The following is a 14,872-nucleotide window of genomic DNA, read 5'->3' as shown; positions in this document are numbered from 1 at the left end:
CCCGCATAACGCAGTACAGGTCAGTCCTCGGATGGAATAATCATATTTATCAGTCATGTCTTGGAATTGCCGACGAAATCATCATGTTAAATTGGCCCATGGTGTATTTATTCCCATTGATTAAATGCCATAATTGTTCACAACTCAGACGTGACGTAAATAATTTCAAACAGTATTATCGATGCAAAAGTACAGTACTGGGCTCCACAAGACAATTGCAATTTACAATTATCTCCGTGGCCGTGAAAACATCCATTTCACTCGCAGTTTAATCACACTTTGCCGTGGGTGTGTTGGGTATTCATCGCGGACTCTTGATAACAATGCGACGTAATAGGTTACCTCATATTGAGAGGCAGTTAAATTGCGGAATTTCTATACAAGCCTCGGAAACAAAGATAATTGTATATTGTGTGATTTTACTTTTATTGCAAAACAAGATTCTATCATAATGACAAGTGAATAAATTATAGAGTTTCTGAAAACTACATATATATAAAGATAACACGCTGTTACGGGATATGTAGTAGAGTTGATAACAAAAACATACCTTCACGTCATTCATTCATTCCAAATGTACGTACATCCTTTCCATCAAACTATATTATGTACACTATAACTGACTTGCCAGAAGGCCTAACCGTTCCACGTGCAGCAAGTCACGTATCATCATTATGTTCACATTACTTGTGAGTACGTGTCGAATATAACTACTGTTTAGACGGGAAGTTTAATAGTAGACACTGAGTACAATAATGACTTCGGCAATGAACATTCCATCTATTCAGATTTTGGTATATATATGTTAGTGATTATCACCGTCGTTACTGAAGATTTGATTAATACCGGCTGCACACATCAACTAATCACAACTGCCGTTGCCATGACTACCTCCACCTGTTAATGGCAGTTTCACCCAGAATGATTAATGCTGGTTCAGGAATACTCGTGTGTCCTTTTATTTTCAGTGGATCAAGTATCACGTGTTGTGAAAGTTTGCACCGAATCGACTGAAACATACGCTCAAAATAGCACCATCGGAATGCGACAAAACACATCAAATCATTGAAAATCGTCTGTAGTAGAAAAGTTATCCTACTTCTTAATGAGAATGTCCTGGATTGAATCTACTTAAGTAACGCATCGACATCCGCAACCCCTTACTCGATTGTTTTGATTTTCTGTGAATTGGTTTCGTTCATTTGCTCCTCCTTTGACATAATATATCCAACTTTCATCTTTCCCATCATGTACTCGAACATCATTTTCCACGCATCCCTCACTTCCGACGTAAATCTGTCCTGTAGCTCCTGTTCCCAGACGTACATCATCGCTTCAGTAAATGCGTCGAAGTAATGCGATTCAAAGCCTCTAAAGTGAATATGCGATCTTCCGAGGTTTGTCAGCAACGGCGCTAGCGACGTCTCAAGATTGTCCAAATTGTCGACGGCGGCTCCAACACTCTGCATAAACCGTGATGCGTGTCCTTTGAAATTTAAATCTTTCTGCAGCTCCTCCCCGTTCAGGTCTCGACAGGGAAACAACTGTTTGACGGTTGGGTTCAGTTCAAATATTCGCAGGAAAACTTTACTCCCGATACCGGTCATGTCGTTAGCGAGTGGCCGCCACGTCTTTCGCACTATACGCCGTTGCCGCCCATTAAATAAATCTTTGCTGTCATCCAAATGAGCAAAACTTCCGCCGTTCTCCGTAGATGTTGAGGCACTGCAGCCCATGCTTCTTGTGGGGGGAAATCTTTCCTGTTAATCCCAGTACGTATGTATATTAATATTCTAGCACCCGAGGTAGCAAAGCCTGAAAACAAATTAGAAATAGCGTTGTTGAGTTAAAAACAGTATGTCTGAAAAATAATAGCTTCGAGTCTAAAGCAATATATTAACTGCGCAATTAATGTTATAATAAGTACACTGTTTGGAATTCAACTACATTACGTGGCCTTCAAGCTGCCTGAATCGGTTTCGTCGTAGGGAGTACGTTTCGTGGTAGAATGGAAGTAAATTTCCCTGCCAGCGTAATCGCTAACGGCGTTTCAAACATAATATTTGTTTCATTGCATGTACATCAATCACTAAACACATTATGACAAACAACAGTTTGATTCCGAGCCACCGAGGACGATGTGTACGTCATTGTGTGCTAGGCAATGCCGTATATCATGGAGTTAGCGATCATATATACAAAAACATAATCATAATAATGATTAGCTATTCCTGTAGTTAAATTATTACACAAAATCATATGGATTCCCCTGACCCTGAAAGTACATGCTCCGTGCCGAGACACGTTCGGCATGAATTATCATCACTGGGACAGATGGTTGACGTAAGCAATATCAAATTCAGATAACCCTGTGACATACTGATGTCTTATTTTCGAAATGAACATTTGTAAGGAACGCTGGCACGTGTGACAGTACTGAGAGAGAACACATACCACGTATTGGTTGCCCGCCGCATTCGATGACAGGTCTAAGCGTGCCCTTGGGGTTATGCAGTATTCGTCAAAGCAGCATTAAGTAGTTGTTTCCCTCGCTGAGAATAACTCTTAATGGACTCTAACATTAGTAAAATTACGAGATACGTAGAGATGGCAAAGTCACATAATGAACACAACCTACTCGTTTGTGCCATTAACCACGAGAAAGAAAGCTGAGAGAGGACGACGCGGCAGGCACTCTGATGAGGAAACGTTGATCGTCACTGATAAGAGGCGCCTTAGATTTCATAGATTGGTGGCTAACGCATGAAATGTATCCCTGACACTGTGTTTAGTTAGTGCATGTTCGTTTCTCGGCTTATACTTGTTATGTTCAACAAGTATAAATTGACCTTCGCGTCATGAAGATCTCCGCTGTATAATTAACACCATTTTTACTAACGTTAGCTATATAAAACCCTATTTATACTAGCAGCTTATTATGGTGTTCAAATTAGGTAAATGAAAAGTTTCAATTATATGTACCGCTGAATCATTTATTCATTAAAATTATTATTCACTGCGTTAAGCACATGTCCACAATTGTTTCTGATTAATAAACTAACCACGTCATTCTGATTACACCGCACTGTTACCTGATTGGTGCATTGAATGCTTGCACTAGTCATTGTTCACATGACGGGACAGCGGCGTAGAACTACGAATCTTATAAGAGTATAACAGCGATATCATAAGCGTTGTTATATCACGGGTTATTAAATAGTATACATTTTGTAAAACAAATAACGTTTATGATGTAAGTGTCAATACTGTCCATTTTGTACGCTGAGTCGACTGTTACGGTTCACGAGTGCTCAATGAGTAAAATAAGGTACACAGTATTCTCGAGACGACTAGGGCAATGATAACAAGCTATGTAAATATGGCATTGTTTAATTTACCCTGATAGAAACCAAAATAAGTTATAAACAACCCAATAAATATTTTTGAGTGCACGGTGTATGTTCAAACGTTTGAACAGCATTGCAGCCTGAGTTTACGATTCAATACATTTTCCACCGAGCCATTGAGATAAAACTGTCATCACACATTATATGAAAACGACAAAATTAATTACTCTCGCAAATTTATTTTTTTCGAATACGATCAGTCAATATAGCATTACAGGGATATAAAGCCTGGACGGTATTGCGGACTAGGAACTAAAGATATGAATGACATTGTAAAACACAACGTGTGTCAAAAATACCTGTTAAAAATAAATCAATCTATGCCACATTCATTCGTTAGACGGAGAGCGTGGTGTTTGATTCAATATCATTGCCGCACGGGTTGGGATGCTGTCGTTTACAACTGACCTTTGCTCGAACTTAGTTTTCCTATTCATTTTACAAAGTGCAGAATCTGAATATAAGATAACCTTATTTATGCTAAATCGCACTGACCTAAGACATAGCAATGTTTGTTAGGATCAAATAATGCTTGAATAGAGAAACCATGGCTTGGCAAAATGTTAGATCCGTGTGCAAAAGTCAACACTACGTGACTTCGTGGTAAATGCGCTTTTCCCGCAATCTAAGAAAGTGATGAAATTGAATATGACTATCAGATATGTATTGTAGCGTAAAATTTGAGAATATTACACACTCTGTAGGTAGAGCAATATCGTTTGCACTCTTATCTAGTATATATCTTTACTAATATTTACTAAATGCATTATTTTTAGTGTTTTAGAGGTTTCGATAACTCCACTTGAATGTAGGGACACATAACAATACAGGAATACGTGCATGTAACAACTATGTAGGGAAGTACTTTACACATTGGAATTGACACCTAACACTGAATCGAAGTGACTCCCAAAACATTCGGCCCAATATGCAAATTAACCAGGTAATATTTGACCAAATTAGGACCGAATTCCATTACCTAGTTCTCCAAAATGAATATAGGTGCCGTGTGCAAATTGTCAAACAAAAATTGCATACGAACACCTAATTACGCAAAGAACCTAGAACACTAAGCCGGGGTATTTAAAACTAAAAAATGGCATTCCAGCTCATCAGCCAATCAGCGACGGCCTAACGCTTAGTTGACAATTTCGGTTTCAAATATCCCGGCTTGGTGTTCTAGGTTCTTCGCGTAATTGTGTGTTCGTATGCAAGGGATTTTTCCACACAAAAACGACGAATTATGCCGAATTTTGTTATCGGTTGGCTTAATATAACCCCAACGGACCGTATTTCTGTGAAAGATTGGTATTTTTGTCCTGATTTGTAGGAATCTGAAAAACGCGTTTCACAACTTGTCTCTTATTTAGTTTTATGCGTCATTCAAGATGGCGGCACCCATATAGTAAATATCGTATTTATTTTATTATCACGTGTGCGCCAGCTGACTGTGCATCTAGCTATTGACATTTTAACTACAGTGTGACTATGCGTTTGACCTAGACTATGATGCTGAGACAATATACTTAATTATCCTGGAATAGCTGTAAAGATGTTTTGTGTGAAAAATGTTTTATTTAATAATTATTATTTTTTTTACAGATCGTTGGCCAAGAACATAAATCTGAAGAATATGTATAGGTACCATGACCTGAATTCATCTGTTATACGGAAAGCTATTCAAACTCCACGGGAAATAGACAAATCAATCCGACGTAACGTTTACTACATTAAATCAACTATTAGTGCATCATCTATTCTATATATTCAGTTAATGCATTATAAATAACTTCGGTGGACATTAGATGAATCAATACTTGGACAGAAAACAGTCATAGCTGGCTATAAATCGTAACGGGCGAGTAGATCATTAAATAGATATATACAAAATAGACATATAAGTAAACGACGTAATACACGTTGTATATTACACGACAGTCAATTTAAGGGAAGTTAAATCCGGTATTTCGTTTTATTAAAATGGGAGATAGGTAATGTCAGTTGCTTAATGATTGGCCGGAGAGCTCCTACTACTCGAAGGGTATCGAGTGTAATGATGACAATGTAGGCGTAGGAACAAACATCGCCCTTCAAGTTGAAGGATACACGTTTTCCGTTACAAGTCCTTTCACAGTAACAGTTAACCTATGTTGTAAGGGCGATTGACATATTTGCATGTCGAGGTTATTGGGCACGGGTGATATTAATATTGCGCGTGGTGTGCGGATATTGGAGTGTAAGAATATAATGCTCAACACAGCATAGGGTCGGGTTTCCTCGGCTACGCAATGAGTGGTCCGAAAATAATATCCGTTTTGGAAGAAACTCATTTTGAGCGCGTCAATTTGTTTATTCATTGACCATGCCTGTGTAGAGATTGATGATTGATATTTATCTGCTCTCATGTATGTTGAAAATGATGAATGTGAAAATATCTGATAATTACTCGCGGTTGACAAATGACACAGGTTTGCGGAATCCCATTAAATTGAATAAATTCCAATCACAGTATGGTAGAATAACAGCAGAGATATACCATAAATCAACGCACCTCATCATAGTTTTCATACGCCTTCCATCACATTTTGCAGAATATACGCAATCACAGTAAATCAAAACTACGATAGTAAGGTTTCATATCATATTTACATTTGTTTGATGACACAATAAGAGCCTCTGCAAAGCTAGAAAAAAATACACTTGTACACTTGAAATGATATTAATAACGCCAACAAATTTGAATTCTATTTTTTTTTTTATTTGAGCAATTGTCTAGCGATGTATTTTGCCACCAACTGTTTGATGGTATAACGTTACTGTTTAACTTGTCCCGGTATCTATTATAAAAAGGCAGCAGGTCTGATATATACTGAACACAGTATGCAAGATAAGCATGACTGGCACACACTGAATAGCCTCTGTAATTCGTTCCATCTTTGCGCTTCATAGATTTATCATTTTCTAGTAATCATGTTGCTAAGCATTTTAACTAAATTGTATAGACTACGTTAGTTAAGCATATAGATCAAGGCTTTCTTATTGAGAATAAGTACTATGTTACATGTAAAGTGCCATCTAACAGTCGCTTCGTCGGGTTACAGCAGGGAATAGAGGCAAAATAAATGATAATTCAGATGTAAAGTGAAAATTCACGTTCTTTATTGTATGAGTGCCGTCTATGCCTAATTTAAGCGTAAGGGTTTTGAGTGATATCGACTTCACTAGTATTAACTGCAATGTATTAGCTGGCGTTCTCCGCCAATTACCGTCGGTAGAAGCTTAAGGTTAGGAACATGGTGAAATTCATCACCATGCAAGTCGAGAAAATTGAGAAAAAACGTGAATTTCTAGGAATTAATTTGCAACGTTGTATCACAGTCCCTCTATCACTCTATCTATTTTTTTTTTTTAAAAAAAGCTTGATGTAAAATTAACTTTGTAAATATTGCATATTACTCCAGGTTTCTTAAATAATTGACTTGAAGGAAATTGCCATTTTTGGTTTCACCTCACTCATTTATGGAGTATACAATGCACGAGCAGTCACTGTAATTTGAAATACTTCAGTCGATTGTGATACAACGTTATTCGTTATCCGTAAATTAGAATTCTTACAATTGAAACAATAATCGCACCTTCGCAAACCGCGATGCAATTTTCTCTATTAAAAAAAAAATGCTATGCAAAAAAGCTACCCGTTTTAGTCTTAGGATGCGTTTCGTTATGTCATGAATATCAGTAACCGATTACATTGTATAATTCATGGTCGGTACCTTTGTGAGAAAATGGTCGAATGAACACTGAAGTCATTCGATGTGTCGTCTTAGACGATCGATTGTGTAAATCACAGTAAGACAGTGTGACACTCACTCTATTGAGTGCGATTTCATTCATTCCGTCACGCCTACTCAGTGATTTGCAAAAGTGGAAAAATCACGTCAAACTGCATTATATCATTATCACAGATGACAGTGGGTTATCGAAGAGTCAGTACCACTTTGAATGCGAACACGGAATCGGAATTAACTTCGCATTGTTAAATGTATGGTTAGTCACTCTCGGAGACAATACCGTAATTTCATGAGTGTAGAGAATAGGTCGCGTCCATTTCCGCTCTCCTAGCATTGAGGAATTACTATTTTAAGAAATATTTTTCATCAAGGATGAAATTAAAATTATCAATGTCACGGTGTTGTTCATCGTATCCACATTGTTGATGGTGTATTATATTGCATTACCGCGCGCAAATGAATATATAACAAATCTAGTAACTGTAGTATATTCCAACTTCCCACAATGTATGAGTAAAATTGGTGCAGAATTCGTGGCTCGTTTATCACAGTATTATATTATCACTGTATGAAATATTCAATATGTTACATACACAAAACCGTCATCTGATTTAATAAAAAAAACATAACCACTCACTGAGATTCAATAATTTAATTTCGAGTACGATTGCATGCAATACATATAGAGTCTAGCCTTCGGATATCACCGGTGCATGAATTCAAACATACTGCGTTAAGTGCATACATATGTATTTCTAGAAAGCTTCGAGTGATATCGTGATTATATACTGGGGGAGTTAGTCTATTCGCGAAATACATCAATTAAAAAATCTATGAATAATTAAAATTCAATTACTTTGCTTCATTTCATTCCGGTTTATATTTCATTTATATTTTATTGGAGAACCCACTCGCCAATACAGAGCAGCTGCTTACATACTAATGCTAGTTTCTCGAGCCATGACTTCAGGTAACGTCTGTCTCATTGCTTTTGTATGCGCATTGTGAACGCGTAAACCAGATTGTTCACGGTGTTAACGTCTTAATATAGATCTGACGTTCGTAGCTTACAAACATCAACTTACACTCTTTAATATTTGCTTGCGATATCGCAATGTGTCCTGTAACGAAGGCATCGGTAAAACCAAATCGACGCTGTCCGTGCGAAATGAAATATACATACAATTCGTGTTCACATTTCAAGCAGCTACGGTAATATATTTCACTCATACGCGTGTTGGGAATATACGCCATTAAGGGCAAATCATGAATGAAATCGCTATTTACGAATAATTCTCTCTATAACATCAAACTAATTATACAATTTAGAACAACATACCTTGATCGTAAATCTACATTCTGATCACATAACAGCTGAACTCGAGAATGCTCAGCGGAGTAAATCTATTACGACAATGTTATTCCAGTGTGTCGATGACGGTGTGTATTCATCACTATGTTTAGCGAATCTGATTAAAGTGATCATGAAAAAAACCCTTGTGATTCGTTGGAAACGCACTTATTGTATATTTACGCATGCGCTGTAACGTCACGATTTTCACACACGGATAAATATCAAATGCTGTGCGCATGTGCCATATTCGCGGGTTCTGAGTGTCGAATTCCAAGCATATTTCACGACTGCTGGAGTTCTATTCAAATATGTACGAGATTAATTTCACAGTGAGATAGCCTAACTGAATATAAACCGAATTATTTGATATTGAGCAGTTGTTATTGAATAGTCGAACACAGGCATTGTGTGATTATGCAAATAGTGGGAAGCATTAGACAGATTTACTGCAGTACTGTAGAAATAAGCAGCTACGAACACGGTAACGAGCACGACCCCCTGCAGTGTAGATACATAGAGGATATTTCATTAGTGGCCCTACAATATCAAATGTGTTTAGTGTAGTGATTGTCAGTTGACGAGGTACAAAATATTGACAATTACTACACGAGTTTAATGAATCTGAAATTGTAAGGTCACAAATTGGTCACTGTTTATCCGATATGTTCGATGTGAGCGCGTATTTAAGACGTTGTCTTGAACCATTTGCATAATTGGTCGCCATTGATGAACACCGATAACCGTTAGTTTATCATATTGCGAAAAAGAAATATAGTTATGCTTGGAGCCATACTTACGGTTACAGGGATGCATCTATTCAATTTCAATGAACGAAATTTAAAATACTTGAATTATTTGAAGAAAAAAAGAAAGAAATGATTAATTTCTATTTGTGTAGTCAATTCGAATTTTCACAATTCTTAAAAAATCTGCACGAGACATGGTTTGTACAAAATGAGATGACGTAATGTAAGTATATCAAGTAAAGATTTTAACTGACAAATGAACTATACAAATATTCAAATTTTATGAATATTCATTCTATTTTCATGGACCAATCAGATTACCGATGGTTGCATTACAAAGTATGGAAATATAAAATATTATTGTTCTTGATAGTCCTGTCATGCAATTAGATTCGCGCAGTAGCCGGCCACTTTTAATTCCATATTAACTTTTCCAGCTGTGATATCACGTCAAACTAAACCTAGAAATAGCTGCTCCCACGTCTAGGTTTATTGGTGTTTTCTCATTGGATCACGTCTAATTTGCGAATAGGTCGAACTACGATAACATTTTCTTCTCATCATTGTGTCTGGCATCACTTGCGACGAGTTATGTATTATGTGAGTACATGTAACCGAGAGATAATCATTGAGCACAGTATATCTATTGGTCGGTCCGTAGACACGTGTACGTGGCGAGCATTGGAAATTAAATAAGGATGTTTAGTGATTTTATTGATTTCATCAAGGTAATTTAGTGTACCTGTGTGTTTAGCAAGTAAATGTGGATTAAATTGTTCATTTAACGAGGATAATGGCGTGTTATTGCGTTTTATTTAGATGTGAGTGGTCCTAATGTTGCGGCTGTTTGTGTGTTTGCGCGCAAATGAAATGATATCCGACGATCGCCCGTAGTTTCATATACCTACCAAAATCAGAAATATGATAACTATTTTGGCAAGAATGCAGCGAATGTGGATATCGAAATGCAAAATTTTGAAAATTCAAATAGGGATAATAAAACAACATTGTCAATACAGATGTTGAAGGGTAGAGTCACAGTCATTTGGTGCATAAATGATAATAAAATAAATACGATATTTACTATATGGGGCCGCTATCTTGAATGCCACATAACACTAAATAAGAGACGAGTTGTGTACCGCGTTTTTCAGATTCCTACAAATCAGGAGAAAAATACCAATCTTTCACAGAAATACGATTCTTTTGGGGATACTATTAGGCCAACCGATAACAAAATTCAGCCGAATTCGTCGTTTTTGTGGGGAAAAATCTGTGTAAAATACGAACACCTAATTACACGAAGAACGTAGAACACTTTCCAGAGGTATTTGAAACCAAAAATTGTCATTCTAGCTCAGCAGCCAATCCGCGACGGCCTTACAGTTAGATGATAATTTCGATGTAAAATTTGCACTGTACTTTTGGATGCCGCTTTGAAGACCAGGAATATCTAAATCACCACACGATGTTGACAACACCCCAAATTCGAGATGACTTGTTAATATATGTTTTTGGATATATTTATTTATTAACATAAATCTTGAAATTGATATACGCTTGTTGTTTTCTGTTTGTTTTTAAATCGACATGCTGTTTATAAGTCACTGTAATATACACACTAATAGCAATTCTTGTACAATAATATAATTACATTCATATATTTCCGTCTGGTTCAACAAGTCGCATCCGCAATACACGCACACAAGCTAATGTTCGTTGAAACTGTTTGCAACTCTTTCCAAATTGCGAGTTATGTGTAATGCATTAGTGCACACAATATACATATGAATGAGATCAACCGATATTTCCGATATTACAATTATATATATTGTATATATATTGTAATTACAAAATTCAATAAGCAATACTCGTGTTCAATCTAATTACATGTACAATCTGATGTAGTGTACGGCGCGAGATATTAATTTAAATTAATTTTATTAGTAATATTAACTTTTTTTAATTAATATTACGTACAACTTATTTTGTATCATTTTATCTATGTGAGCTTTCACGATATAAAAACTTATAATACAAAAATAGATAATAAAATAGAATATAAAATGAACAAATAATTTATTAAATTAGAATCTTATTTTAATCAGATTGTACTTATATCAGTCGTCAGAAAATGTATACAATCACTGAGCTTATACAGTAATTCAACTGTTTCATTCTATCCCAAAGCGAAAACTGAAATATCACGCATGCGCATAGCCGAATGTGGATCGAAGGTAATTCCAAATTGAGGAATCGCACATTATGTTCGTATTGTTTCTCTTTTGTGTGTAATTACAGAGCGATTAATCAGCAGATCGCCCGTAAAAGTGAAATAAAAACATGCTCCAAAGTTGCATTTGACTGAATTAACGTTCATCATGTTGAGATTCTAATTGTGTTTGTAATGTCAAACACGTTGTTAAAGTTGTGATCACATCGTCCAGCTAGTAATTAACTACTGTCATTCTGTTAGCCTATTGTCCCCCCCAAAAAACGTTCACCACACTAGTAAGTAGGAAACAGGTACTTACTTTCCAAATTAAACGCGATTATTATTAACGTTCATATTATCAACCCTGGCATTTTTAAAGTTTACTAGGAAATGGACAATCTGAGAAACGTTTTTAAGACCCAGTATCGTTAGTGAGTCAACAAATTTTTATTTTTAAATTTCAGATGCTGTATTGAACATACCAAAGACGATTTGAGTCGTATAATTTCTATACATAGCAAGTTAATTCAGTCTGAATTCAAACAATGATAATATTCACCAAATCTTATTTTGTAAAGACTACGTTAACAAAACTAGTTCGTCTGTTTGAGAATATATATATATTGAATGTATGTCCAGTTCCTGATTACAATGATTATATATGTATTAATCCGTTAATTGTGAATTCGAAGTGAATGTCTACGTCATGGGAACATTCGTATTTCCATGGCAATATAATTTACATCCCAACCGACTTCAATACAACTGTAAGGTCAATCCCTTCTAGAAATGTGATAACGATTCGTCCATGATTGTTTTGACTTATGAATGAGTCATTCCGAAATTTACTGTTTCCATGGCAACTAGACCAATATTTCGCCAAATATGAATCGATTGGCGCCAATTTCTAGGATAACCCGTTCTGATTCATGACATGTTGTATTATCAATAACAAAAATCATTCCCGAAATTGCTGTGTCAATGGCAACCGGATCAACATATTTACCGAAATTTAATTGGTTGGACCCAGCTTGACATTTTATGATAATAAATCTATAATTTTTTTGTTCAGTTAGTATTGAAGAGAACAAGTTTTTCACCTAAATTGCTGTTTCTACGTAAATCTGATTACATTCCCATCAATATTTAATTGACTTGTTCCTGTGTCATGAATAGCCTTCCTTTTTTTAGAATTCATCAGTCAGACAAACGAAGAAAAGCTGGCAAAAATAGTCTCCTTAGTGGCGCTAATAACGGTCGTCGATACTAGGTTGATTCATAGTGACCATGACTTGTTTGTGTTCCGTGACGAACTTATGTACTTGGTTAGGATTAGAATGCGTTAACCCAGTGTTATTGGGCAACCAGAATCGTAATTGCATATTACAGAGTATGACATGTTGGGAGTGTGTACACATATATTCTTTGCCAGCACAGCAGTCGCTGGGTTGGTGTGGGCTTCGATTACAAACACAACGTTCAGCACCATCAGTGAGGTCAATCAAACCGTTACTTACACGAAACGTAAATTGCGATTGACCTCACTGTGATGACGCATCGGTTGTGGAAGACGGAAAAAAGGGCCCGAAGCATGTGCACTGCGCACACAATATGCTAATAACTTTAACGAGGTTATGACATAGACATATCACATGAATATTATTTGAAAGTGCAATTATCAATAGAATAGAAAGCATTTATTATGAAACGCCGGGATCTCGTATATTCGGTCTTGACCCATCTCTGTCTATTGTGTTAATTTGAAGACTGTGCACGCTTCCCATCATACTAAACTGGTCACCAAATGTAACAACTGTTTCTGGCTTTTACACTGTAGTCTGCATGACTGTAGGCAAGCCTAACTATGTTTCTATTGTATACAGCGCCACCAGTGGTTGTTCCCGGCTCCATGCGTCTAGCGAAAATCGATATTGGTCTTCATAGTTGACGTGTATGATCAGTAACCCAATCATGCTGTTTTCTAATAACTGTCAGTGGACGAACGCACTGTATAAAAGTCATTCCCTGAATACGCTTGTGTATCATCAATCATCGAACACACACGTCACCGTGACAGTATTTCTAATTATCTCCATCAAGGGTTGTGTTATACTATGTACCCAATGACTATTGCATCCACGCTATTATTTCAGGCACGTAACACTCCTCTTGGGCAATCCATTGCCAGTATTCACAAATCAAACACAATATCGGTGTGTTAACATGGCAAACACAATATCGGTGTGTTAACATAGCAAACACACTGACATACGTGCGACAAATACGCAATGGTTGCTATACGTTGGAAGCAAGTTTATAGAAACAGTTTAACGAAAAACAAAAATGTATATATTAATGTATATATTAAATATATTTAGGTAATACCGATATTTATTAAAATGAAACACCTGACGCATTTATTCGCAAAACAAACTTGAAGAATATAATCTTCTCATTTTCTAGTGTGTACGACAATTATGTGCGATCAACTACGATGTAGTTGCCAAACTAACAACATATTCACAGTCTGTGATTCAATTATGCAACTCCTAACGAGTCAACAGACTGGTAGTAATGATTAACTTTTTTTCCATCGCTCATTCGTATTACGTTTTTTTTTCTCGCACGTTCTTTTTCCCCCCTCCATTTTCGTCTTCGCTAGTCAATGCGTTATGAGGTGTGTGCTCCGGCACGCATGCATGTGCTACACGGCAGAATTTTATCGGAGCCCTGAGGCTGAAAAAAATGTCATGTGTACGCGTTCGGCACGAGCCAAGTTCGGCTCCAATGAACCCTCGGGTTAAATTCTGACCGACCGTGTAAACGCATTGGAGCCCAACGACCGAACGCCAAAATAGCGCCCTCAAACGTCTATTTCAAGTAACCTCTCATTTATGGAGGAGACAACGCCGTTTGAAATTTCGCGTAATTTTTGGCTTGACGAAGACGTATTCGCCCTAATATCGATTTGACAGAATAAACAAAATACTGGGATAGATTTATAGCTCAACGGAACACAGAAAAATTGTGAACGAAATCATGTGACAAAAAATGAAAAGACTGAACAGATCTAATGGAAATTGGAGAATTTTTTTAAATACACTGGAGATAAAAATCGTAGAAGTGGTATGTCGACGTGTTCCTACTAGGTTTAGGCATCGACAGTATAGTATACTCTACAGCATATTATACTATACTGTCAGTAGCTTAGGTTGACAATTGTTACACATATCACAACAGTTGAACGTAGACGTAAGTAGAAGATATTAAAAATGCTCACCGAAAAATTGGCCGATTTGAACAGTAACAACCGTGACCACGATCGAGAGGTTAAAACACACAAATTTCTTTTTTCATGT

At 36.6% G+C, this 14,872-nt stretch overlaps 1 protein-coding gene across 2 annotated transcripts; it reads right to left on the bottom strand.

Moving 5' to 3' along the window:
- Positions 1-402: 402 nt before the first annotated feature.
- On the bottom strand, positions 403-8,643 carry LOC146736287 (neuroglobin-like). Of its 2 annotated transcripts, none has more exons than XM_085505474.1 (2): positions 8,538-8,643; positions 403-1,815 (listed from the first exon to the last, which is right to left on the bottom strand). In XM_085505474.1, the coding sequence occupies exon 2, from the start codon at positions 1,734-1,736 to the stop codon at positions 1,161-1,163; it is 576 nt and encodes a 191-aa protein (XP_085361600.1). In that variant the 5' UTR covers positions 1,737-1,815; positions 8,538-8,643; the 3' UTR covers positions 403-1,160. The 2 variants fall into 2 exon arrangements, with proteins under 2 accessions (XP_085361600.1, XP_085361601.1); XM_085505475.1 differs by lacking the exon at positions 8,538-8,643 and adding an exon at positions 1,948-2,092.
- Positions 8,644-14,872: the final 6,229 nt, after the last annotated feature.

This window comes from Saccoglossus kowalevskii, chromosome 11, assembly GCF_978046115.1.
Source record: "Saccoglossus kowalevskii chromosome 11, keSacKowa6.1, whole genome shotgun sequence".
Classification (NCBI taxonomy): Eukaryota; Metazoa; Hemichordata; class Enteropneusta; family Harrimaniidae; genus Saccoglossus; species Saccoglossus kowalevskii.
Note: the sequence above shows the minus strand (reverse complement) of the source record. Positions and strands in the feature narration are given on the sequence as shown.